The sequence below is a fragment of the Hemitrygon akajei genome, chromosome 24 (genome assembly GCF_048418815.1).
Source record: "Hemitrygon akajei chromosome 24, sHemAka1.3, whole genome shotgun sequence".
In the NCBI taxonomy this organism is placed as follows: Eukaryota; Metazoa; Chordata; class Chondrichthyes; order Myliobatiformes; family Dasyatidae; genus Hemitrygon; species Hemitrygon akajei.
Window position 1 is genome coordinate 4,129,069 of NC_133147.1, and position 27,279 is coordinate 4,156,347.

The 27,279-nt window shown below is 47.1% G+C and overlaps 1 protein-coding gene across 1 annotated transcript; it reads left to right on the top strand.

The window, feature by feature from the left end:
- The first annotated feature begins 2,685 nt into the window (after positions 1-2,685).
- Positions 2,686-26,774, top strand: ecsit (ECSIT signaling integrator). The gene is made up of 8 exons (XM_073028214.1): positions 2,686-2,779; positions 7,743-7,997; positions 10,684-11,110; positions 12,954-13,177; positions 16,640-16,697; positions 19,316-19,464; positions 25,094-25,199; positions 25,591-26,774. The coding sequence occupies exons 2-8, from the start codon at positions 7,887-7,889 to the stop codon at positions 25,899-25,901; spliced, it is 1,386 nt and encodes a 461-aa protein (XP_072884315.1). The 5' UTR covers positions 2,686-2,779; positions 7,743-7,886; the 3' UTR covers positions 25,902-26,774.
- Positions 26,775-27,279: the final 505 nt, after the last annotated feature.

The following is a 27,279-nucleotide window of genomic DNA, read 5'->3' on the forward strand; positions in this document are numbered from 1 at the left end:
TTCTCACACAGAAAATGATGGAGGAACTCAGCAGGTCAGGCAACATCTATGAAACAGTGTAAACAGTCGACGTTTCGAACTGAGACCCTTGGGTCTGTTTACTCTTTTACATAGATGCTGCCTGGCCTGCTGAGTTCCTCCAGCGTTTTGTGTGTGTTTCTTTGACTTTCAGCATCTGCAGATGTTCTCTTGAGAGTTCCCACGTCTCAATTGAATCTGGTTGCCAGGTCGAGCAAGCTTCTATTTCTCGAGCACACAACTCACGGTACGACATATATCATACATCAGTACGGCGCAGGAACGGTGAAGGAGTCGTTCATCGGATGGGGCAGCAAGAAATGCTGAGACCACACTTGGTATATCATAGAACAGTACCTTTGACCCTCGTGTTGCGCCGAACTAACTAAACTAGTAATTAAACGAATCGTCCAAGCTGGAGAGGGTGTTGAAGAGAGTTACGAATGTGCTGCCTGGACGATGACGAGGGGTCAGACTGGAGCGGTTGGCCACGCTGGATCAGTATTTCCTGGAGGGCAGGAGAATAACTGGTGATGACATAGTATTACGAAGAAACTGGCTGGAGTGGCTTAGCACTATCGTTCAAGGGTGTATAAGTGCGTCAATATCCAAACTTACAAACAACAGCGAAAAGAAAATTGCCAGTATTTACAAAAAGAGATCTACCAGAAAACAAAAGAAGTAGCTCCATACTATTTGTCAATTTCTTTCTCTTTCTCTTCTACAAAGAGCCATTCGCCCCGTTTTTCTCGGCACCACGATATAACATCTTTAATTACACAGAAAGTTAACGTAAGATTACACATGGATCAGAATATGATGGGCTCCACAATGTAATTACGATCATATTACAAAATAAACAGAAGTAGCTATCTCATAGTATATAAACAATAGATACACGTTTCCACATCCCCATTACTAAAGAGGTGGAATATTCCGCCGTTTATGGCGGGGAAAGCACCATACAGCTAAACTCTTTATGACCCATTAGTAGAACATACGGGTGGTGGGGGTGAAGACATTGAATTGCGCACACTCAGTGCAACGACAGCAAAATGACAAGGGTATGTGTGCGTAAATACCCAGGTGTAAGGAGCGTTTTTACCGAGCGCTCGCTGACACACTTAGATTTTCATATTAAAAAAAACGAGGCCCGTGAGGTGGACGGTCTTCTTTTTTCAGGGTTGGGGAGCCTAGAACCAGAGGGTATAGATACAAGGTAAAGGGGTGGGGGGGAAGACAGGGAAGTTTATACCTAGAATGAACTGCCAGTGGAAGTTGGCCAGGCATGTTCAATTAGAACATTTAAGATGCACTTGGGCAGCTATATGCAGGGGAAAGAGCATGGAGGGCTACAGCTAAACGCAGACAAATGGAACTAACAGGGAAGATGTTGCGGCTGGCATGGACCAGTTGGCCGAAGGGCCTGTACCCGTGACTGTGAACCGTGAGTCTCCTTGACTTAAAATGAAAACAGGAATATAAGTATAATCTGAGTCTTAACACTGCTCAGATTTTACTGTTGGAAGCTCATCAAACATTATTTGATATAAAAATGTTGGTGTATACGCTGGCTTCCTAAGGATCCCTGCACATAGAGGTAGGTGTAGAGGGGAATAAATGGATTGATTATTTAGCTAAGAAAGCTGTTAAAAGTTCAACAGTGGATATTGACCTGCCACTAAGCAAATCAGAAGCTAAGGGATTGGTAGGGTTGAGAATTAGGGGGTTATGGCAAGACGTGGTATAATGTGCAGACACCTTTATAGAATACATAAAACTGTTGGGTTTACGGGAGAAGCAGGTAAAACAAAAAGAGAAAGAATCATTTAAAGAGCAAACACGAAGAAATCTGCAGATGCTGGAAATTCAAACAACACACACAAAATGCTGGTGGAACCCAGCAGGCCAGGCAGCATCTATAAGGAGAAGCACTGTCGACGTTTCGGGCCGAGACCCTTCGTTAGTCCTGACGAAGGGTCTCGGCCTCGAAACGTCGACAGTGCTTCTCCTTATAGATGCTGCCTGGCCTGCTGTGTTCCACCAGCATTTTGTGTGTGTTGTAAGAATCATTTAGACGCGATTTAGAATTGGGTAATTATTCCTTGTAACTTGTTGGAAAACGTCATTCTGGGTTATGTATGTTTTATCATTATATAATAGATGAACAAATAGTGTTATCGTGTGAAGCAAGTAAGGCTGACATAAATCAAATGCGGTCTTCATTACAATCTTTGGGGGTTGATAATTTTCATTAAAAACTTTAATTTACTGGAGTGACTTTAGTTTAATTCACAGTATTGTGTTTCATTAACTACAATCTGTGGGAACGACTTGAGGTAGTTTATGGTTCAACTGAAAGGAGAAAGGGCTCCCTCCCACCCCCACCGATTCGCTACACCACACTCCAGTCCAGTTGTTGGCAGTAATGCACATTAAAGTTGGATTGCCAACCGCCATAAAAAGTCAGAAGAAGAAGAAGAAAAAATATAATCTGGCTTTATAGAAAAGAAGAGACTGCTGGAAAGACAAACATGGGAGGGGATTGAGGGGAAAGAGACAGAAAGAGAGACAGCCTGCCTTTGCAGACAAGAAACTATCAGTCTTCGGAACTAATAATAAGAGACATAATGCTCCGAGAATGGGGAGTCCCAGAAGCTGACGGACCCATCACAATCAATGCGCGGCGGCGTGGCGGAATAGAGACGGTGGTGGACTAATGATGGTGCTACACTGAACGAGGGAGGAAATGACCTCGAAGGTAAAAATTCCCGCAAAAGCGGCAGACTTTGTGGGGAAGTGGGAGGGTTATGTCTAATTTATGTCAGCGGGATAGGCTGTTTAACCAGGGAGAGGGAATAGTAACTGAGGAGCAATTATATACCATATCTGTCACGTCTGTGTAACCAGGGCGAGGGAATAGAGATTGTCAGGTTTATATCACTGACATACTTGATGAAAATTGTTATGTAGTAGTAGTATAGTGGAGGACATAAAATTGTGTTACAATAGAAATAAATAGCGGAAAAAGTGAATACTGAGGTAATGTACGGGTTCATGGACTAATCTGATGGCAGAGGGGAAACGTTGAATTGTGGTTCTTCCAGGTCCTATACCTCCTCCCTGATGGGCGTAATGGGGGGGGGGGGGGGCAATGTCCCGGATGCTGAGGGATCTTAATGTATTCCTGAGGCACCACCTTTTTGAATATGTCCACCTTTTGACGGAAAGGGTTGTGCCCGTGATAGAGCAGGCTGAGTCTACAACTTTCTGCAGCTTCTTTCGGTCCTGTTATGTGGTGATGCAGCCAGTCAAAATGACTTAACGGTCTATCTGTAAAAATGTGTTGGGGGACAATTTTGTGTAACATCTGTGAGTGGGTCAGGATTGTATAACTAGGGAGAGGGAATTGGGGACTGAACAAGATATGGTGGTTTATTTATTAATTCATTTATTGAGCCCTTCAAGTCTCGCTGCCCAGTAATCCCTTCATTTAATCCTAGTTTAAGCACAGGGTAATGAACAATGGCCAATTAACCTACCATCTAGTACGTCTTTGGGCTGTAGGAGGAAACCAAAGCACCAACGTGGTCACAGGGAGAGCATTCAAACTCTTTAGAGGCAGCGGTGGGAAATGAACCCGGGTCACCAGTACTGTAAAGTTATGTGTAATATCTATCAGTGGGACAGCTCTACGTAAACATGGAGATGGAATAGGAACTGGGGAATAATTATATAAATAATACCTGCTAGTGACTGCTAGTTGACTGGACTGCCAACACAGATGCCTTGTGCAGGAAGGCACAGAGTCGAATGTACTTCCTAAGAAGGTTGGCGTCATTCAATGTCTGTAGTGAGATGCTGAAGATGTTCTATAGGTCAGTTGTGGAGAGCGCCCTCTTCTTTGTGGTGGCGTGTTGGGGAGGAAGCATTAAGAAGAGGGACGCCTCACGTCTTAATAAGCTGGTAAGGAAGGCGGGCTCTGTCGTGGGCAAAGTACTGGAGAGTTTAACATCGGTAGCTGAGCAAAGGGCGCTGAGTAGGCTACGGTCAATTATGGATAACTCTGAACATCCTCTACATAGCACCATCCAGAGACAGAGAAGCAGTTTCAGTGACAGGTTACTATCGATGCAATGCTCCTCAGACAGGATGAAGAGGTCAATACTCCCCAATGCCATTAGGCTTTACAATTCTACCGCCAGGACTTAAGAACTTTTTAAAAGCTATTATTAATGCTTTCTGAGACGGTGATTTAGATGCATATCATATGTTTTTACTGAGTTAAGTATTGTATGTAATTAGTTTTGCTACAACAAGTGTATGGGACATTGGAAAAAAAGTTGAATTTCCCCATGGGGATGAATAAAGTATTTATCTATCTATCTATCTAGTGGGACAGATCTGTATAGTTAGGGGGAGAGAATAGGGACTGGGGGATAAATATGTATATTATCTGTTAATAGGACTGGCATGTGCAACTGTGGAGAAGGGACTAACTGAGGGACCTCAGTTATATATATATATATATGAGATATATGATATCTGTTAGTGGAAAGGTTTGTGTGTAAGCAGTAGGTACCTAGAAACAAGTATATATTATCTCTGCTCTTCCCTGCACTAAGGCTGCTGCTGTGGGCCTGCTCCGTCTTCGTGTCTGCAAGCTCTGTAACGTTTTGCTCTGCTGTGTGATGAACCGAGGCTGAGGCTGAGGGCCTGCTTTGGGCTTCCTGTCTATGGACTCACTTTTGTTTTGGATGCAGCCGGTTCCTTTTACTGATTGCACGATTTGTGCTTTCTCTCTCTCTCCCTCCCTCCACATTGGGTGTCTGTCAGGTTTTTTAATGGGTTCTTTTGGATTTCTTGACTTGTGGCTGCCTGTAAGGAGACAAATCTCAAGATTGTATAATGAGCATATACTTACATAATAAATGTACTTCGAACTTTGACTTCTCTGTCAGCAGGAAAGGTTTGTGTAACCAGGGAGCAAGATTAGAGACTGAGGGAAAATTATATATACTATCTGTAAATGGGACTGGTCTATGTAACCAAGAAAAGGGCTTTATAACTGGCAATTACACATAATAACTTTTATCGGGACAGGTCTATTTTGCCAGCGAGAGAGAGAATAGGGACTGTGGGACGTTTATAAATGGTGTCTGTCAGAGGGACAGGTGTGTGATCGGGGAGAGGAATAATTAGTTTTAAAGTACATTTATTATTGAAGTATGCATACAGTATACAACCCTGAGATTTGGCCTCTCGCAGGCAGCCACAAAACAAAGAAACATCATGGAACCCATTTAAAGAAAACATGAAAAAACCCCACAAATCACGCAATCAGAATCGTGTAATCATCAAACTGCAGAGTCTTTGGAATGGTCCAGGAGCAACAGCCACTGAGTCTTGTCAATGGCTGCAGAGCCAGTTCCGTGCCAAAGAGCCTCGATCCAATTGCGCAGAAAGCAAAAAAAAAACAGTAACCAGAAACAGATGGACCATGAACCGCAGGGTACCCTGAAAATGAGCCCACAACTGTGGTCAGCGCTGAGGGCATTAAACATCAAATGTTATATATATTTTCTGTTAGTGCAACAGGTAACTAGGGATACAAAAAAGCTGGATGAACTCAGCAGGTCGGGCAGCAGTCAATGTTCCGGGTTGAGACGTTGACTGCTTCTTTCAACGGATGCTGCCCGACTTGCTGAGTTCATCCAGCTGTTTTGTATGTCTTGATTTGACCACAGCATCTGCAGTGCACTTTGAGGTAACTAGGGAGAGGGGTCTGTATATCTGTCAGTAGGACAGGTGTCTGTAACAATGTTCCCTCTGATATTTTTTTTACAGCTGCGCGGACCAGCCATTGCTCTGAGCAGGGAATTTTCACGCATCCTGAAAACTGTGGGGCACTTTATTATAAAAGAAAACTCCAGCTGTGCGGCAACAAAGGCTTGGTGCATGGGAGCATTTCAGTTATTGCGCTTGTTACTGTGCACCCATGCAGTTTAGAGGGAATTGTGGTCTGTAACCATGGAGAAGGAATAGGGACTGAGGGACAATTATATGTGATATGTCAGTGTGGGTCAGGTCTGTGGGACCAAGGAGAGGGAATAGAGACTGAGGGACAATTATGTAAGATACCTGAGTGGGACAGGTCTGTGAGACTAAGGTGAGGGAGTAGGGACAATTGTAACTAATTATAATACCATTAGTTTCAAAGTAAAGACACAGAAAGAAAGGCCTGGTTGTCGGGTTGAGAAAGGCCAATTTTGTTGGCATCAAAAAGGATCTGGCAAGTGTGGATTGGGACTGGCTGTTTTCTGGCAAAGGTGTACAGTAAGTGAGAGGCTTTCAGAAATGGAATTTTGAGAGTACAGAGCTTGAATGTACCTGCCAGAATAAAAGGTAAAGATAACAGCTGTAGGGAACCTTGGTTTTTAGAGATATTGGGGCCCTGTTTTAAAAAAAAAGAGAGGTGCACAGTAGGTATAGGGAAGGTAGGACCAAATGAGGTGCTTATGGAGTATAAAAATGCAAGAGAGCACTTAAAAAATAAATCAGGCGAACTGAAAGAATGCATGATGTTGTAGACAAGGTGAAGGAGAATCGTAAGGGATTCTGAGAACCAGAGGACCAACTTTGTGGCTGTAGTCCTTTGGAAGATCAGAATGGTAATTCATGTGTGGAGCCAAAAGCGATGGGGTTGATCTTAATTTTTTTTTGTCTGTGTCTGTGTAACATGCTGTAAGGTTTCACTGCTGATGTAATGGCCTCTGTAAGGTTTCACTGCTAATGTAATGTTGCTCTGAAGCAGCAATGTTTGGGTTATGACTAGAGATAACGGAGGCTTTGGAATGTGTGCTAGCCAATGAGGGGCATGTTGTTCTTTCTTGTGGGTCTGGGCGCAGGGATTTTGTCGTCTTTTTTTGGTGAGAGTTGAGGGAAGACGCAAATAGAGAGGGTTGTTAGACCACTGGATGGAGTGCACTAGGAGCGAGGGTGCGAAGGTCAGCGACACTCGGAGGAGGTTGTCATGGGATGAATGGACGAATCTGTGAGCTCCGACGTGCATGTTAGACTGCTGCATTAAAATGGGCCCTCTTTCAGATGAGGATTTATAAAGTTCAATCGTTTAATTGCATATGGTGTACTGTCTGATATTTTGCGGTTCGGATTTGCAACCGGGCAACACATCATGCAGCATCCACACAAACGAGATTTCTCATTTTGGCTGGGCCAGAGGCTGTCTTCCCCTAGACAAACTTGTGCTGGTCGAACCTCAGGGTCACATCTCTATTTACTCAGGAGATGAACAAAGTGTCTATAGGTGAGGAAACTAATGGTATTATATCAGCTACAATTGTCCCTGTTCCCTCATCTTAGTCCCACAGACCTGAACCACTCAGAGATATCATTTATAATTGTGCCTCAGTCTCTGTTCCCTCTGCTTGGTCCCACAGACCTGACCCACTCAGACAGAGCACATATAATTGTCCTCAGTTCCAATTCGCTCAATGACTTCATGGGCCCTATACAGATCTCTGAGTGGGACAGGTCTGTAGACTAAGGAGAGAGAATAGTAACTGAGAGATGATAATGTTATTCAAATCGCTCTGGGTAATCAGTCAGTTTATTTACTGAGCTGATTTCTCTTTCACGTTGTCCATCTGTGGATCTTTTGAATTTTGAAGGTCGATGATCTAAATTAATGTACAATTTTGCAGGTGGATCCACACGTTCGGCTATTTCCTCTTGTTGACTGGAAAGACCCTCGGCCTTGACCATCTGAGGTTCCTTCTCTCCACCGCCTCCCCCCTGCTGTTGACCTTGGACTCTCTGTCTGTGCAGAGGCTCACGCTGCCCTCGGGATGAGCTGTGCCAGGTGTTTCCGGGCACTCCGGAGCCACGTCTTTACCCCCTGGCCCGCTCCTCTCTGTAGACTGCCGGTCTCTGCAGCTTGGAGAGCCACTTCACTGCAGGTGAGTTAAGAACACAGAACACTATGGCACAGGAGCTGGCCCTCCGTCCAACATGTCGTACTGAACCAAATATATTAGTCATAACCTGGCCAACTAATCTAATTCCCTTTGCCTACACAATGTCCACATCCTTCCATTTTCCTCACATTCATGTGCCTATTTAAACATGTCTTAAAAGTCTCTAATACTACCAGCGCAGGCAGCACATTCCAGACACTCTACTCTCTCTGTGTTTTAAGAAAAACTTGCCTCTCGCATTTCCTTTGAAATGACCCCCTTTCACCATAAGTCATTCCCCCTGGTAATGGAGATTGCCACTCCGGGACAGAAAGTTACCAGCTGTCCACTCTATTTTGCCTCTATGAGATCTCTCCTTAGCCTCCACTGCTTCAGAGAAAACAGCCCAAGTTTGTCCGATCTTTCCTTACAGCACGTCTTTTAATTCAGGGCTGATGAGCCTCTTCTGCACCCTGTTCAAAGCCTCGGCATCCTTTCTGTAATGGGGCAACCAGAACTGTATGCAGTACTCCAGATGTTGGCTAACTAGAGTTTTATAAAGCTGCAACATAAATGGACTTTTGTTAGTGGACATTTCATCTCCTCACTGTTCATCCCACCTTGAACCAGAGGTGCTCCCTTCGTGCGATCGAGGGGAATCTTTGTACTTTTTTTTTCTCCCATTGGGTCTTGTATGTTTGCAACCACTTTCGAGGTTTGTAAAGAAGGCATACCTGCTTTCGTCAAACGGGCTTTCATTACAGGAGCCAAAAAGTCACTCACACAAGATGCTGGAGGAACTCAGGAACTCAATAACTGGTTGAGACTGTTCATCAGGACTGGAAAGGAAGGGGGAAGAAGCCAGAGCAGGAAGTTGGGAGGAGGTGGAGGATTACAAGCTAGAAGGTGATAGGTGAAGCCAGGTGGGTGGGGGAGGGGATTGATGCAAGAACTGGGAGGCGATAGGTGGAAAAGGCTGGAGAAGAAGGAATCTGATATGGGAGGAGAGTGGACCATGGGAGAAAGGGAAGGAGGAGGGGAACCGTAGGAGGTTATAGGTTGATGAGGGGAAACCCTATTCTCCTGTAACCTTTGACATCCTCACTAATCAAGACTAATTAGACCTCTGCTATGAATATACTCAATTGAGCTGGCCTCCACAGCTGTCTGTGGTAATGTATTCCAAAGATTCACCACCATCTGTTTGAAGAAATTCCTCCTCATCTCTATTCTAAATGGACGTCCCTCTATACTGAGGCTGTGCCCTCTGGTCCTAGACTCCTCCACTATAGAGAAACATTCTCTCCATGTCCACTCTATCAAGGCCTTTCAACATTTTGATAGGTTTCAATGAGATAGTTTCCCCCCCCCCCCCACTTCATTCATCCAAACTCCAGTGAAAAGTGTTTAGAAACTTCTTCACTCAGTGGATGGTGTAAGTATGGAATGAGCTGCCAGCAGAAGTGGGCTCCACTTGCAACATGTGAGAAATTTGGGAAGGGTCATGGATGGGAGATGTTTGGAGGTAATTAGTGTGAGTGGTGAGAGGGGATATCTTGTGGGAGGGGGAATATGGTCTGGGCAGAAAACCGGGTTGGTATGGGCCAGATGGGCTGAAGGGCCTTCTGTGCTGTAGATCTCTATGACTCTAATCTTCCTCTTAGCATCCTCTCCCGTGTCACAATCCCTCCCCCGCAAAGTTCTTCCCCTCTCCTCCCTCCTCTGCGTGAGAGATCCTTCCTGGATTCTCAGCGCCCAACTCTTGTGGATGCCTTGTCCCTGACAGCTTAGGGACCCATAGTGGATGACAGGGACTCACCCAATAGGGTGTAGGAGAGACAAGTCCATGTCTGCACAGGAGCAGTGAAAAACTTACTTGCAGCAGCATCACAGGCCCAGAGCAGAAGATTCACAACAAAAATAGTTTTCAGCTTTTGGAAGGAAGAACTTAATTAGAACAAAAAGAAAGCCAAGTGATCACAGTGTTGCTGTACTGAGGTAGTGATTTGTTCAAGAGCAGAATGGTTGAAGGGCTGCTGTTCCTGAGCCTGGTGGTATGGGACTTCAGGTTCCCCACCCTCTCACCCTCTCCCTCCCTATGTTCTCCCCACCTCCCCCACCTCATCACCTCTCCTCTCTCACACGTGGTCTGTTTGTCTCTCTCTCCCTCTCACAGACACTCTCTGTCTCAGGTAATGCATAGTCAGGTAGAGGGGCATGTGTGCACACACATATACGAGAGCGGACGGCGACAGACGTCAGGATACAGCATGGCTTCTGTCTGGCACAGGGAGTGTGTGATGGGATGGTGTGGAGGGAGCCTCACTTTGTGTCTGATGCTGGGAGGGTGTATGGGATGGTGTGGAAGGAGTCTCGCTTTGTCTCTCACCGTGGGAGTGTGTGATGGGATGGTGTAGAGGGAGATTCACTGTGTCTGATCCCGGGAGTGTGTGATAGGATGGTGTGGAGGGAGCATCACTCTGTGTCTGACCCCAGGAGTGTGTGATGGGACGGTGTGGAGGGAGCTTCACTCTGTGTCTGACCCTGGGAGTGTGTGATGGGATGGTGTGGAGGGAGCCTCGCCCTGTGTCTGTTGGGGTGATGTGGAAAGATGCAAACATTGAGTGTTCCTACACCGGTTCACTAACAATCCCCTCCTGCTCTCTCTCAATCTCCCACACCCCCGCAGGATTCTCCAGGGCTCCGACCAAGCTTCCACTCTGGCCCCCGCCTGGAGAAAGAGCCCTCAGCGCCACTCCCTGATGTGGGTGGGGCAGCTCGAACGGAGGAGCGCCCTGCCCCGCTCTCAGCTGCCGACGACGTCTTCTCCCGGGAGGCCTCCTCGGCCCAGTGGGACCAGGCCACCTTCGAGAGGGTGCTGTCCACATACTGCCGACAGGAGGCCCGCCGGCGCGGCCACGTGGAGTTCATCTACGCCGCCCTGCGCCGGATGCCCGAGTTCAGAGTGGAGCGGGAGCTGACCGTCTACAACCGGCTCCTTGACGTTTTCCCCAAGGAGGTGTTTGTCCCGCGCAACTTCATCCAGCGTATGTTCAACCACTTCCCGCGGCAGCAGGAGTGCGCCGTGCAAGTGCTGGAGCAGATGGAGAATTATGGTAAACAGCCCGGGAGGCAAGGAAACAGGGAAATGTTGGTGTGGGGGTAGGGGTATGGTTCTGAGGACGAGGCGGGGGATGGATGGGATAGAGATGTGGTGAAGAGGGACACGGTGGAAGGTTTGGGGAAGTGGCGGCCGGGAGTGTGGAGTGTGAGGGGAAGGGGATGGCAGGGAGGTGGGGAAGTGAGGAGGCAAGATAAGGGGTTGGAGGGGGAAGTGGTTGGCGTTAGAGGAGGGGTGGACGGTTGAGAAAGGGTTGAGGCAAGGGACAGGGTTCAGGTGAGGTTCAGAGGGGCGTGCGGAGAGGTCTGGGGTGAGGGGGTGGTGTGGCGTCGGGGCTGGGAGATAGTGAAGGAGGGTAGAGGGTGGAGCTTGTGGCTGAGAGAGTGATCTATCCCTACCCTCCGCCTGGTGGAGATGTCCCATAGGAAACCGTTACACTTTCCCGTTAGGGAGGGATTACCAGATGGAAATGATCCCACCTGCCTTGAAGGAGGGAGGTTCCACAAGGAGAGATCTGACCATCCACCACAGGAGGTCACAGTGAGATCAGTCCCACCCTCCCAAAGGGAAAGGTTCCATCAGAAATCATCCTGCCTTCCTCGAGATGGGGAGCGATCCCAATGGAAATGGCCCCACCATCTCTGGAGGGCGAGAAGCCCCAGTAGGAGCAGTGCCACCATCCAGCTAGGAGAGGAACATCTAAAATAGGATCGATCTCACCCTCCCAGATCTGTCCTGAGGGAGAGGTTCCCATGAGGACAGATCCGACCGCTCATGGGAGTTATCGAGGTTCCACTGAGAGTGATCCCACCCTACAGCATGAGGAGAGGTCCTATCAGAAATGGTCCCGCAATCCCTAAGAGGGAGGCATCCCGATGGAAAGTCCCGAGGGACAGACGGAAGTCCCAGTGGAGACACTCCCACACTCCCTGAGTGTCAGAGGTCCCACGAGGAATGATCCCACCTTCTTGTGGGGCGGGGGGGGGGTTTGGGGAATCTGGGTTCCACCATCCTAGAGAGACGGGAGATCCTTGTGGACACACCACCATCCTTGAGGGAGCAGCGTCCCACTGACATGATCCCACTCGTCACTGGAAGTGGGGGATGTTTCTACTGGGACAGGTACCAACACCCCCTGAGGGAGGAACGTTCCAGTGGAAACAGCCCCGGACTCTGTGAGAGGGATAAAGATCCCATCGGGAACGATGTAGCCTCTGTCAAAAGGGAGAGTTTACACTATGATCAGTCCCACTGTCCCAGAGAATGAGAAGTCCCACTGGGAGTATTTCCCCCCCCCCCCCCCCATGGGAGGGTAGAGACTGTTCTACTCTTCCTGAGGGCAAGACGTCCCACTGGGACAAACAGATGCCACCCTCCCTGAGATAGAGAGGGGGAGAGAGAGATTGCATCCCTCTCCGATAGACAGAGGTCCCATTGGAATCAATCCCTCTCTTTCCCAAGTGAGCCCACTCTGCCACTGAATGTTCAGGCTCATACGGACTCAGGCGTCCCAACAGAATGAAACGCAGTCAACGGAGCCTGTTGTACTTTTGTGTCTAAATCCACTATCATTCTTCTCCTCCCTCACCACCTCCTCTCCACCTCTTCCCCTCCGCCTCACTTCACCTCCTCTTCTGCCTGCCTACCCCCTCCACTCCCTGTCTCATCCACCCTTCCCCATCTATCCCACCCCTTCCCTGTTGTCCCATCCACTCCTCTTCAACCCTCCCTTCCCGACCACCTTCCCCTGGTCGTTTGGACCTTCCTCTCCCTTTCCCACTCTCCACACACACTTCCTTCCTCCCATCCCATCCCTCTTCTCCTCCCCGTCCCCACAGGGGTCCTGCCGGATGTGAACACCAAGGTGCTGCTGGTGCAGATCTTTGGCCACAAGAGCCATCCGATGCGCAAGTATCAGCGGATGCTGTACTGGTTCCCTCGCTTCCGACATGCCAATCCCTTCCCTGTGGCTGAACCCTTGCCGCAAGACCCTGTTGAACTGGCCCGCCTCGCCCTTCTCCGCATCGCCCCTGATCTCGATAGTGAGGTCACCGTCTACCAGGTAAGGGGGCAGACGTTGAGCACTATGGCACAGGAGCAGATCCTCCCACACATTTAGTCCGAGCCCACCTGATCTTCTGCAGAATCCCGTCCGCTTGACTCCTCTTCTACATGTACTCTGCATATTGTTGTGTGTGTATCTTTGTCTTCCTCTCTCTCGTACTCATTTGTAAGGCCAGTGATGTTGTGGGGGTGGAACTGGACTCTCTGATGGTGGTGTCAGAAAAGAGGATGCTGTCCAAGTTGCACGCCATCTTGGACAATGTCTCCCATCCACTCCATAATGTACTGGTTAGGCACAGGAGTACGTTCAGCAGAGACTCATTCCACCGAGATGCTACACTGAGTGTCATAGGAGGTCATTCCTGCCTGTGGCCATCAAAGTTGTAAAGTTGTAAAGTTCCTATGACGCTCCCTCGCAGTGTCAGACACCTGAACCAATAGGCTGGTCCTGGACTTATTTCCACTTGGCATAATTTACTTAGTTAATTATTTATGGTTTTATATTGCTATATTTCTACACTATTCTTGGTTGATGCGACTGTAATGAAACCCAATTTCCCTCGGGATCAATAAAGTATGTCTGTCTGTCTGTTTGTGCATGCTGCACCCTATCTCAGCATGCCACCCCTCTGCCTTTCCTCCTCCTTATGCCCCCCTCCGTCCTCACCTCCCTACACCCCCCACTGTCTTTCCCCATCTCTCACCCCGTCTTTTACTCCATCTCTCCCTCTTTCTTTCCTTCTTCTCTCTCTTTCTGTCATTCTCTCACCATGTTTCTCTCTCTGTGTTTCCATGTTTCTCATTCTCTCTCTCTGTCACCATCTGTCAGAGGTCTCTTTCCGTCTCTCTTTCTGCCTTTTTCTGTTTCTTGCTGCCTCTATCAAAAACAGTGCACGTCAACAGAAGATACAACAGCTTGAAAGTACTTCCCATCAAGCTCAAGGACAGCCTGTACTCTGCTGTTTTCCCTGGTTAACAGGACTCTGAAGACTTGCTCTCATTTCTCATTTATTTACTTGTGTACAAGAACAACTCTTTGTTACTGAACCAGTATGAAACTCAGTTGTGAATTGTTGATTTGTGTACATATCGATATATGTACATATGTACATATTGAGTACATACTCTGCATTTCCAATTACAGTCTTTGCATGTATAAGGCGGTTGCCTCAAGAAGGTGGTGCCATCATTAAGGACTCTCACTATTCAAAACATGCTCTCTTCTCAACACTACATCTTAAAAGGTGATATCTCAAAAAAGCAGCATCTTTCATTTCGGACCCTTATTACCCGGGTCAAGCCTTCTCAGCATGGAGGAGGTACAGGAGCCTGAAGACACCCACTGAAAGTTTTACGAACAGCTTCTTCCTCTCTGTCATCAGATTTCTGAATGGTCCATGAACACGACTTTGTTATTCTTCTTTTGCACTATTTATTTTATTGCAATCTATACCTTTATATGCAGTGCAGTGCATTGCACTGCTGCCACAAAACAAAAAATTGTCGACCCATGTCAGTAAAAAGGACCTCTGATTCTGATTCTATACAAAAATCAACTTACTCTCATTATCCAGACTATTAATATCAGACTTTGTCTCGAATGCGTTGCCAAAGTCCAGGTAGATGACATCTACTACCCTCCTTTCGTCTACCCTCCTGGTTGTTCTCTGAGGATCGTCACCTGTTGTGGTGGAAAGGCTTGGGAGCTCCTGAGAGCGACCTTGCCTGGAGTTTAGTGATCTGGTGCTTAGCTCCTGTTAGGGTCACCCATGATGGCAACGAGTTAAAGGGGCAGGTTCCAGGCAAAGATCAAGACCCCATTGGTGGAGCTGGTGGAAGATGATGTCACATCACAACTACAGTGAAGGCGGAAGGAGGCTGCGGCAGTGCAGGGACCCAGTCGTCTTGCATTCCGTGCCACTGAGCTCGTGCACCAGCCTCACCCCATGTTAAATAAAGTCACGCACATGTATTCCCCATTTAAGGGAATCCTGAACATGCTGGATATATGGATCTCAGATCATCGTCTTCAATCACCTGAAGAAGCACCAATAGACAACCCCTTAGGAGAACGTCATACTCAGTTTCATTGTTCGCACTTGTGCTACTCTCATCCACCTCAATTACTTCCAAGAGTGTCAGACATGATTTCCCAGACACAAAGCTACACTGACAGGAATTGGTTTATTATTGCCATATGTACAAGTACAGTGCAAAGCTTGTCGTGCACACCGTCCATACAGATCCGATCATTGCACGGTGTATTGAGGTAGATCAAGGAAAAACAACTACAAGATGCAGAATAAAGTGTAACAGCTATGGACAAAGTGCAGTGCAAGTAAACAATATGGTGCAAGGTCAAAACGAGGTAAATTCTGAGGTCAAGGCTCTTATCATACCAGGGAACCGTTCAATAGTCTTATCACAACAGGTTACAGGCTGTCCCTGAGCCTGGTGGGACATGCTTTCAGACTTTTGTATCTTATGCCTGATAGGAGGGGGAGAAGAAAGAATGTCCTGTGAGAGTGGGTGTCTTTGATTTTACTGCTTTACCGAGGCAGTGGGAATTGTGGATAGAGGCCATGGAGGGGAGGCTTATTTCCATGCTGTGCTGAGCTGTATCTTCAAATCTCTGTTTTTTTGCAGTCACAGGCAGAGCAACTGCTGTACCAAGCCATGATGCATCCAGTTAGGATGCTTTCTGTAGTGCGTCGATTTAAAAATAGTTGGTCGATGGGGACATGTCATATTTGTTTAGCCTCCTGAGGAAGTAGAGGTGTTGGTGAGTTTTCTCTCGGCAGTGATGCCAGCGTGGTTGGACCAGGGCAAGCTGTTAGTGATGTGCACTCCTGGGTATGCTGTGTCCCAGATCACATCCTGTCTGACCAACTGTTGGTAGATCCTGTTCCAACAAACCCCTCCAGCAATAGGCCCATCACTGATTTCAAGTTTGCTGTCCCACCCTTTGGGCCTCTCTTCCTTCCACTTCCCACTCTCCCCTCACTCTATCTCCCTCCCTCCCTCTCACCCTACCCATCTCCCTCTCACCCTCTCCATATCTGCCTCTCTCCCCCCTTCACACTCTCCCCTCACTCTACCTCCCTCTCTCCCTTTCTCTCACCCTCTCCCCTCCTCATGTCTCTTTCTCTCTCTGTCCCTCCCTCCCTCTGTCTCCCCCCACTCTCTCTCTGCCTCCCTCTGTCTCCCCCCACCTGCCTCTCTCTCTCCTTCCCTGTCTTCCCCTCTCCCCCCGTCTCCCCTCACTGACACTCTGTCTCTCCCTTCCTGTCAACCTATACTCTTCATCTCTATCTGCCTTCCCCTGTCTCCCCCAACCCCCATCTCCCTTGTCGACCCCCTTCCCTGCCCCCTCCTTGCCTCCCATCTCCCTTCCCCCCCCCGTCTCTCCTTCCCTCCTTCCCCTCATGCTCTCACTTTCTCTCTCTCTCTCACTCTGTAGCATCCCCAGGAAGAGGAAGGACCAGATGGACGGACAGTCTGCGTCCCACACCTCGTGGGTGAGTGGTATCTCGGATGTGCGGGGAATATTTTGGGTGGGGAGGTCTTGCTTCGCTGGAGGAATGGATGTGTGCACAGGCTTGTGTTTGAGCACATATTTGTCTGTCTGTTTGTGCACATGTGTGCCCGACTCTAGCACAGAAATGGCCCTTCGCCCCAACTCATCCGTGCCAACAGACGTGTCTTTATAACCTGGTCCCATTTACCCCAGTTTGGCCCATATCCCACTGATCCCCTCATCATGTACCTGTCCAAGTGTCTTTTGAACGCTGCAGTTCAAGAGATTTAATATTCCTTATTATTGATCAGTGCACTGTAAAGGCGAATGAAACAATTGTTACTCTGGATCTGATGCTGCATAAAAAAACAAAATAAGCAGGAAGGCATAAATATAAAGGGAATCCAAGACAACCCAATCTCCTGCCACAAGCAGGAATTCCTGGTGGCCAGTCATTTCAATTCCCATTCCTGTTCCGACATGTTGATCCATGGCCTCCTCTTATGCCAAGACTAGGCCAGCCTCAGGGTGGAGAAGCAGTACTTTATATTCTATCTGGGGTGCTCTCCAAGCTGATGGCATGAAAATTGATTTCTCCTTCCGGTAAACAAATTCCCCCTACCCTCCCCTTCCTGTATTCTGACCTTTTACTTCTTCTCACCTGCCTACTACTACCCCCTGTGTGACCCTTCTCCTTCCCTTTCTCCTGTAGTACTCTCTCCTCTCCTATCAGATTCTTTCTTCTCCAGCCCTTGACTTTTACCACCCAACTGGCTTCACCTGTCACCTTCCAGCTAGCCTCCTTCGCCTCCCTCCACCATTTTATTCTGGCATCTTCCCCCTTCCTTCTCAGTGCTGAAGAAGGGTCTCGGCCTGAAACGTCGACTCTCTACTCATTTCCATAGATGCTGCCTGCCCTGCTGAGTTTCTCCTGCACTTTCTGTGTGCTGCTTTGGATTTCCAGCACCTGCAGGCTTTCTCTTGTTTATAGTAAACATGTATCATTTATCATAGTTTGTGATTCCATACAAATATTAAATATAAAAACTATGTTACCAAATATAATTGGCACAAGAGGAGGCCATGGACTGACATGTCGGAATGGGAATCAGAATTACAATGTTTGGCCACTGGAAGGTCCTGCTTGTGGCAGATGGTGTGGAGGTGTATATTATATATTTCATAAAACTAAATAATATTTTATATTGGAATATATGTTAACTGTAGATAATAATTCTAAGTAGAAATTGTCTACATGTTAGATTAAGTTGCAAATATATTAAGTTACCATAATTAATAAATTAAATGTAAATAATTTAAAATCAAAATTCTTTGTACAATTCTATTCAACACCATATTCTTCTATTTACTATTATAAATACTGTTATAACAATGTTATAAAAATATAATTAACAAAATACAGTAGATTCCAGTTAATTGGGACACATCAGGACCAGTATTTTCTGCCCAATTAAGTGGCGGCTCCAGTTTGCCAATGTTTCGTGGAAGCAATTAAAAAGGTATGAAAAAGGCAAACTACTGTTTGGCTGAATAAAGAATTATGTATTTAAATGAAATATATAACAAATTAGAATGTTACCAATACTACTACACTAAAATAAAACTGTGTGCTGGTTCCTAATATTTATTGACAGAGGAATGCTGTAAGCTGCCGTGTTCTTTTGATTGACTATGAATGAACAAAATCAGCGCAGACACCAAGTGTAGACAATGGGCTGCTTTGATACAATGCTTTTGATGATTGCATCCTCCCAATCATCGTTTTCATTATAACATTCAAGTTGATTGTCAATACCTTAAAATTTGTTTGTTCCTCACTTGCCAAAGTTGTAGAATTGTTTCATTTTCACGCTTAGCCATTTCACCATCTCCAAGCCTGAATGCTTGAAACTGTAGTGAGCAAAACTGTTCAGAACTGTCTTACTGCTTATTTCTCACCAGCTATCCGTGACAAAAATCATAAACACAAGAGATTGTGCAGATGTTGGAAATCCAAAGCAACATAAACAAAGCATCCATGGAAATGAACAAACATTCGGCATTTTGTGCTGAGACCCTTCTTCAGGGCAGAGGACCCAGGGTCTTGACCTGAAACATCAACTGTTTATTTATTTCCATAGATGCTGTCTGACCTCCTGAGTTCCCCCAGCATTTTGTGTATTTTGCTAATGACAAAAATCACTACTTGAAAACAAATACACACAACTGATGCTATTTTAAAAACTGTTTGCTCTCAGGACGGTGTACTGTCTGGTGGCCACGCAAGTACACGTGACTGATGCTGGTTTGCCAACCATCTCTTGCCCCAATTAAGCAACATGGCGTCCCAAATAAACGAAGGGGGTCCCCGCCATCTTTTCGATCAGTTTTTGTTCTTTGAGTTGATCCAAATAAGTGGCTGCCTGGATTAACTGATGGCCAATTAACTGAAATCCACTGTATTGAATACATTTTATAGTATTGAATAAAATGAAACAAATATATATAATTTTAAATGTAAGAATAATTATTATTAATGAACAAATAATTGAGAAATAATCAAACCAGGCACAAATTATTTCCACCGCTCACTGCCTCTCCTGCCACTCTCTGTCGCAGGTCTCCAGAGTCCGGAGCAGCGGGAACTCCTGGCACAGCATGACCCCCACCGGCCCGTCTTTGTAGAGGGACCCTTCCCCCTCTGGCTCCGCCGCACCTGCCTCCACTACTACTTGCTGCGCTCTGACCCCCTGCCCCCTGAGCTCAAGGTGAGAGTTGTAGCAGGTGGGAGGAGGGAACAACATGATCCTTGCGCGATCTGTGGGGAGGCCTAACTCAAAAAGGAGCGGGTCGCGCCAGGGGGAGAGGGTGAGCGGCCTTTGACGAGATACACGGGGATCTTGTAGTCTGAGTCTGTGGTTCCCTGAAAGTGACTGTACAAGCCCACAGGGTGGTAAAAGTGGGCTTATGGGCATGCTTGCCTTTATTAGTCAAGGCTTTGAGTTGTAGAGTCAGGTAGCTACATTGTAGCATTATAAAACTGCTTAGGTTAGACTCATTGTTGTCAAATTAAACCATAAGATATAGGAGCAGAATTAGGCCATTTGGCCCATCGAGTCTGCTCCACCATTTCATCATGGCTGATCCTTTTTATGTCTCAGCCCCAATCTCCCGTCTTCTCCCTTTATCCCTCCATGACCTTCCATCTCACCTATCGCGTTCCAGCTTGTACTCCTTCGCCTCCACCCCACCTTTTTATTCTGGCTTCACCCGCTTCCTTCACCTACCACCTTCTATCTTCTACTGCTTACCATAAGATATCGGAGTAGAATTAGGCCATTTGGCCCATCAAATCTACTCTGACATTTCATCTTGGCTGATCCATTTCCATCCCAGCCTCAAATCTCCTGCCTTTGTCCCTTCAGGGTAACCAATTAAGAATCTATCAACCTCTGCCCTTAAATATGCAGCTGCCTTTGGCAAAGAATTCCACATTCACCAATCCCTGGCTAAAGAAATTCCTCCTCATCTCAATTCCAAAGGAAGGCCCCTCTATTCTGAGGCTGTACCCCCTTGTCCTAGACTCTTATCGTCACAGGAATTATCCTCTTCACATCAACTCTCTCAAGAGCCTTCACCACTTGATAAGTTTCAATTAGGTCACCCCTTAGTCTTCTGAATGTTAGTGAATACAGGCCCAGAGTCATCAAACGCTTTTCAAATGACAAGTTGTTCCACCCTGGAATTATCTTCATAAACCTCCTTTGAACCCTTTCCAGTTTCAGCACATCCTTTCTAAGGGGCACAGAACTGCTCCAAGTGAGGCCTCACCAGTGTTTTATAAAGTTTCAAAATAGAGTTACATCTTTATATAGAGACATAGAACCATAGAAAACCTACAGCACCTTCAGCCCACAATGCTGTGCAAGCGTACTTACTTTAGAAATTACCTCGGGTTACACATTGCCTTTTATATTTCTAAGCTCCATGTACCTATCCAGGACCCTCTTAAAAGACCCTATCATATCTGCCTCCACCACTGTTGCCAGCAGACCATTCCATGCACTCATCACTTTCTGCATAAAAAAAGCTTACTCCTGACATCTCCTCTGCACCGACTTACGAACACCTTAAAACTGTTTCCTCTCATGTTAGCCATTTCAGCCCTGGGAAAAAGCCTCTGACTATCCACATGATGAATACCTCTCATCACCTTATACACCTCTATCAGGTCACCTCTCATCCTACGTCACTCCAAGGAGAAAAGGCCAAGTTCACTCATAAGGCAAACTCGCCAATCCAGGCAGCATCCTTGGAAATCTTCTCTGCACCCTTTCCACATCCTTCCTGTAGTGAAGTGACCAGAACTGAGCACAGTATTCCATGTGGGGTCTGACCGGGTCCTATATAGCTCTCAGCTCTTGAACTCAATCCCACGGTTGATGAAGGCAAATACACCGCATGCCTTCTTAACCACACAGTCAACCTTCACAGCAGCTTTGAGTGTCCTATGGACTCAGACCCCAAGATCCCTCTGATCCTCCACACTGCCAAGAGTCTTACCATTAATACTACGTTCTGCTATCACATTTGACCTACCAAAATGAACCACTTCACATTTTTCTGGGTTGAACTCCATCTGCCACTTCTCAGCCCAGTTTTGCATCTGATTGATGTCCTGCTGTACATTCTGTCTATCTACACTATCTACAATACCCCCAAACTTTGTGTTATCAGCAAATTTACTAACCCATCCCTCCACTTCCTCATCCAGGTCATTTATAAAAATCATGAGGTGAAGGGGTCCCAGAACAGATACGTGAGGCACACCACTGGTCACTGACCTCCATACAGAATATGACCTGTCTACAACCACTCTTTGCCTTCTGTGTGCAAGCCAGTTCTGGATCAACAGAGTAACAGTCCCTTGGATCCTGTGCCTCCTTACTTTCTCAATAAGCATTGCATTACCTTATCAAATACCTTGCTGAAATCCATATACACTACACTGCTCTGCCTTCATCAATGTGTTTAGTCACATCCTCAAAAAATTCAGTCAGGCTTATAAGGCATGACCTGCTTTAGACAAAGCCATGCTGACTATTCCTAATCATATTATGTCTCTTGAAATGTTCTTAAATCCTGCCTCTCAGGATCTTTTCCATCAACTTACCAACCACTGAAGTAAGATCCACTGGCCAATAATTTCCTGGGCTATCTCTACTCCCTTTCTTGAATAAGGAAACAACATCCGCAACCCTCCAATCCTCTGGAACCCCTCTCGTCCTCATTGATGATGCAAAGATCATTGCCAGAGGCTCAGCAATCTCCTTCCTCGACTCCCACAGTAGCCTGGGGTACATCTCATCCTGTCCCAGAGACTTATCAAACTTGATGCTTTCCAAAAGCACCATCACATCTTCTTAATGTCCATATGCTCAAGCTTTTTTTCTTGACTAGGTTTTCAACAGCCTTTGTACACCATGTTTCCTGTACCCTACCATCCTTTCCCTGTCTCATTGGAACGTGCCTATGCAGAACGCTATGCAAATATCCCCTGAATACTTGCCACATTTCTGCTGTACATTTGCCTGAGAACATTTGTTCCCAATTTATGCTTCCCAGTTCCTGTTTGATAGCTTCGTATTTCCCCTTACTCCAAATAATGCTTTCCTAACTTGTCTGTTCCTATCCCTCTCCAATGCAATGGTAAAGGGGACAGAATTGTGATCACTATCTCCAAAATACTCTCCCACTGACAGACCTGACACCTAAGCAGGATCTTTGCTTTTATAGTTGAGCTGTCTTGAAATGAACGCTAACATCCTTATCACCAATGGTCAACCTGAAAATGAAACTTCAGGGAAACCTGCACAAGGTCTCTCTGGAGAGAAGGAGGACGAGAAGTGTTAGAGGGAAAGTGCAGTGCAGGTAAACTATAAGGTAGAAGTGTCATGACGAGGTGAGAGCAAGAGTCCTGTAACCTTCAAAGTGATTGCACAAATCTACAGGGTGGTAAAAGTGGGCTTAAAGTCAGGCCTGCCTTTAGGAGTCAAGGAACTGAGTTATAGAGTCAGGTAGCTACGTTGCAGCATAATAAAACTCCGCCTAGGGTTAGACTCATTTCTAACCCTAGGGATAGAATCCGTCCCTGAGTCTGGTAGGACGTGCTTTCAGGCTTCTACCTGATGGAAGAGGGGAGAAGAGAGAACGTCTGGGGTCAGTGGGGTTTTTGATTACCCTGGTTTCTTTAGGGTAGCAGTGATAAATGTTAGATGTGCATTGTGTTTAATATGAAAGGGTGCTTTAGGACTGGTGTGGACAGAGTGGGACCGATGGCCTGCTTCCATGCTGTATGACTCAGAATGCAAATCATTGAACCACCAGCCAAGGCTGACAATGCCTGTTTCCTTGTTTCTTTGACATACCTCTGACATTCCCTTGTTTATCTTAAAATGATCTCCTCTTGTATTAGCCATTTTCATGCTGGGAAAAGTCTATGGTAGCCCATTCTGTCTATGGCTCGTTTCATCTTGTACATCTCTGTCAAGTCACCTCTCATCCTTCTTCGCTCCAGAGAAGTAAAGCTCTAGATTGCTCAATCTTTGCACTGTGAAGGAAAAGAGGGATCTTGGTTCTACATTTACAGATCCCTCAACATTGTTGTGTAAGTTGATAGGGTGGTTAGGAAGGCATACTTCCAAGAGGACCACAACTTTGTCGTTGGGTTTGGAGCCTTGCATGCCTCAATGAACAGAGAGCTATGTTGGCTGTAGTCAGGGATTTATACTTTGGCTCTTGGTAGGGTCACCAAACTAGTCAAAGGGTAGAGAACAGACTAAGTGGTCCACCAGTTCTCCAGGTTTGGGGTTCAGCTCAGGGCCGATAACCCTAAATGGCAAAACAAAGTTGTTACGGAAAAAGCAATGTCTGTGTCTTCATCCGAGTGTGACAGTATTCCTGTGTCTCCACCTGAGACTTGTGCAGTTGACTATAGTGAAAACCGAAAGGAAGCGACTGATATGATGAAGGAAGCCCTGAATGCCACCAGAGGTTTTGCATAGTTGGGAAATTAAGGGTTATGGGGAAAAGGCAGGTAGGTGATGAGTCCATAGCCAGATCAACAATGATCTTATAAGAAGTAGGAGCTGGAGTAGGCCATCTGACCCGTTGAGCCTGCTCTGCCATCCAGTGTTATTATGTTCTGAGATGAAGGACCTTCATTGCTCTCCTGAATGCCAGTTGTGTAATGGCAGTAAGTAAGAAGGTGTAAGGGATGATTGATAAGTTTGTGACCCAAGATAGAAGGAGATGAGTTATTAACTTCAAATTTTCTGCATGATCACTCAAAGAGTTGACCTGCATGTGCATGTAACGAGAGCTGTATAACTCATCTCCTTCTAACGTAGGCCACAAACTTATCAATCACCCTTGCTGTGGACACTTTCTGGAGGTCCAAGATCCGTATGCTCCATGACCGCTGGACTAAGTGTGTAAATGTAGGAGGGGACTATGTTGAAAAATAAATGTGCTAGGTTTTCTAAAATTGACTCCTTCTACCTCAGGCCATGGACTTATCAATCTCCCCTCGTAACATTCATCTTGAGAGGACATTCATTTAGTACAGAGAGGAGGAATTTCTTTAGTTAGAGGGTGGTGAATCTGTGAAATCCATTGCCACAGAGGGCTTTGGAGGCGGTCATTGAGTACATTTAAAGCGGAGGTTGATAGGTTCCTGATTAGTCAGGGCATCAAAGGTTATGGGGAGAAGGCAGGTGAATGGGTTTGAGAGGGAAAATAAATCTGTCATGATGGAATGGCAGGTAAGACTAAATGGGCCGAATGGCTGAACTCTGCTCCCATGTCTTATCGTCTAATAGAGGTGTTTAAGAGGCCCATGAATGTGCAGGAAATGGAGGTTTACGATCACGCATAGGGAGAAGGGATCAGTTTAAATATGGAACCAGCTTGACACAAACATGGTGCAGACAATGTACTGGAGTTTGATTTGCTGCACTAAACTGTGATACAACCAGTCAGGGCATTTTGAACGCGACATGTGCAGAAGGTTATTGCACTGTTTTGTGACAAACCACACCTCCTTAAACTTTTAACAAAGTTGAGGTTTTCACCTCTGCTGCTTGACACAGAGGGAGCAAACAACAGGTACAGAGGTACTGATGCAGAGAGAGGAATCTACAGGTCCAGAGATACGATGCATTGGGAGAGAAGTGCAGGTCCAGGGGTTCTGATGCATTGGGAGAGGTCTACTGGTTCAGAGGTATTGACGCATTGGGAAGTAACTGCAGGCACATGTTCTGATGCAGGAGGAAGTTAAATACAGGTATTCTCTGAATCATTTACTCAATGTGACACTGTAACTCCCTTCCCCACCAGGTGACCAAGCCATTGGATCTTGAACGAAACCTGTTCTACCCCATGGAGTTGGACCTAGAGCTGGAGCGGGATCTTGGCGAGGATGATGAGCTGGAGGTTGAGGAAGGTAATCCTTCATGGGGCAACAGGGCAAACCAGCCCCCTCCGGTGTTTCTGGGCTTCATCTCTCCCCTCCCTCTGTTCTCGCACCCCGTCACCTCCCCTTTCCTTTTTTGCCCATCTGTCCTTCAAAATGAAGACCAAATAGCCACTCAAGCCTCTGCCTGCCTCCAAGGGAATACATGGGAGTTTTGTTGCTGGGGGTGCTGAGGGGAAAGTGGAGTGTGATGCCTTTCTGCTGGGGTAGTGGTTGGCTGAATGGGCTGTGAATGGTTGGGGCTGGGAATTCTGTGGCGATGCATCCACTCACTGTCTCTCTCCCTCTCTCCAACCCCACCCCAATCCCCTCTATTCCCCCCCCCCCCACCTTATCCCATCTTGCCTCTGCCTCCCAATAGTTGAGGAGGGCCCAGTGTTCGCGCTGTGCCAGGCTGGATCAGGTGACCCAGCTTTGCTAACCCGCTGGATCAGCAGTCTACAGGAGACCAACCCGAAGCTAAGCCTCACGCCGGTCCTCTTCCGCACTGCACCTGCCTCCCGCCAGTTAGAGCCTGCTTCAGGCTTCTCAGATCGGACAGCTGGGAAGGGGGACGAGAAAGTGTCAGAGCCAGGTGCCCGGAGAGCGCCGGATGGTCCAGGCGGCCCAGAGCCAATGGCTGAGGAGCAGGAGGAAGCGGAGGAGCCAGGTGCCCGAAGAATGCACCGCTGAGTCGTGGCCTCTCAGAGTCAGCAGCATTATCTGGACATCCTGGAGCTGGCAGTTGAGGGGGAGCAGCAGGAGCTGGATGCCAGGAGAATGCAGCACTGTTCAGGAGATGTGGAGCCAGTGGCAGGGGAGGGTAGGAGGAGCTGGGTGGCTGGGAAATGCACAGCTGACTCTGGGCTTGGGGGTGGGGAATGTCTAAAGCCTCCCACATCCCATCACTCCCACTCCAAATTTCCGGGGTCTGGGAATATCAGGAACATAGGAAGTACGCTGGGAATGAGAGGGTGGGATCGTCTTGAAGGGTTCAGGAAACCTGGAGCCAGTGGCTGAGGAGGGGGGAGGGAGAGGCGGAAGAGGAGGAGCTGGGTGGCTGGGAATATCAGGAACATAGGAAGTAAGCTGAGAAGGAGGGAGTGGGATCATCTTGAAGGGTGGGAGGTTTAGTCCTTCTGTGACATCCCCTCTTCTGTTCCTTCATTCCAAAATACCCTCCCTACCTCCTCTGTTCCCTCTTCTCTGTCTGCTTCCTTCCCTCCCCACTATCTTATTCCCTGTTTCTTCCCTCCCTCTGACTACTTCTCCCTCTTTCCTCTGAACCCTTCCATTCTCTAGCCTATGCTCCCTAAAATCTGTTCCTTTCCCTCCCTCACCTCTGATGCCCTCTACCTGCACCTCTTTTTTTACCCTCACTTATGGACTTTCTTCCCCTCCCTCCCATCTACCTCCTCTTTCCTGTCTCTCATTCTGTCCCCCCTCACCTTGCCCTCTTGCTCCCCATTTCCCTCCCTCCTGCCCTCCCCTGTGGCACTATCCCTCCTTCCTACTTAGTGAATGACACTGTGTATATACCAAGGTTTGAATAAACGTGTGACTAAACCTGTTTAGTCTTTGCCATGTCTCTCTCCTCCACCAGCTTGTGGCCTCCTGTTGGTTGGAGCGAGTCAGGCCACTGGCATGCACCCACACAAAGAGCCTCTGGGTCCTGACTTCCATCCACGGCCCTGAACCGTCCTCTTGTGCAGTGCAGCCAGCCACGCCAGCACAGAGAGTGAGAAAGGCCTTGAAGGCGCTCACCAGAGACAGCAGAAGCTCAGATCCGAAGCTGAAAATGATGCATTGGTGGAACTCCGAGGAGCTTGTGATACAGGGTTTCGCCTGGAAACTGTGATGGTTTCTTCCTGCAGATGCTGCTCGACCTGTTGAGTTCTTCCAATGCAATGTTTGTTGTTGCACCTTTAATTACTAAGCACAAGATCCCACAGGATGTCACATGGCATGGAGACAGGCCTTTCAGCTCTGATTCTCCCTGTGAATGCAATATTTTCCTATCACCAAATTCTCCGGGTAACCCAAACAGATACACCTCTTGTGCTCCTTGGTG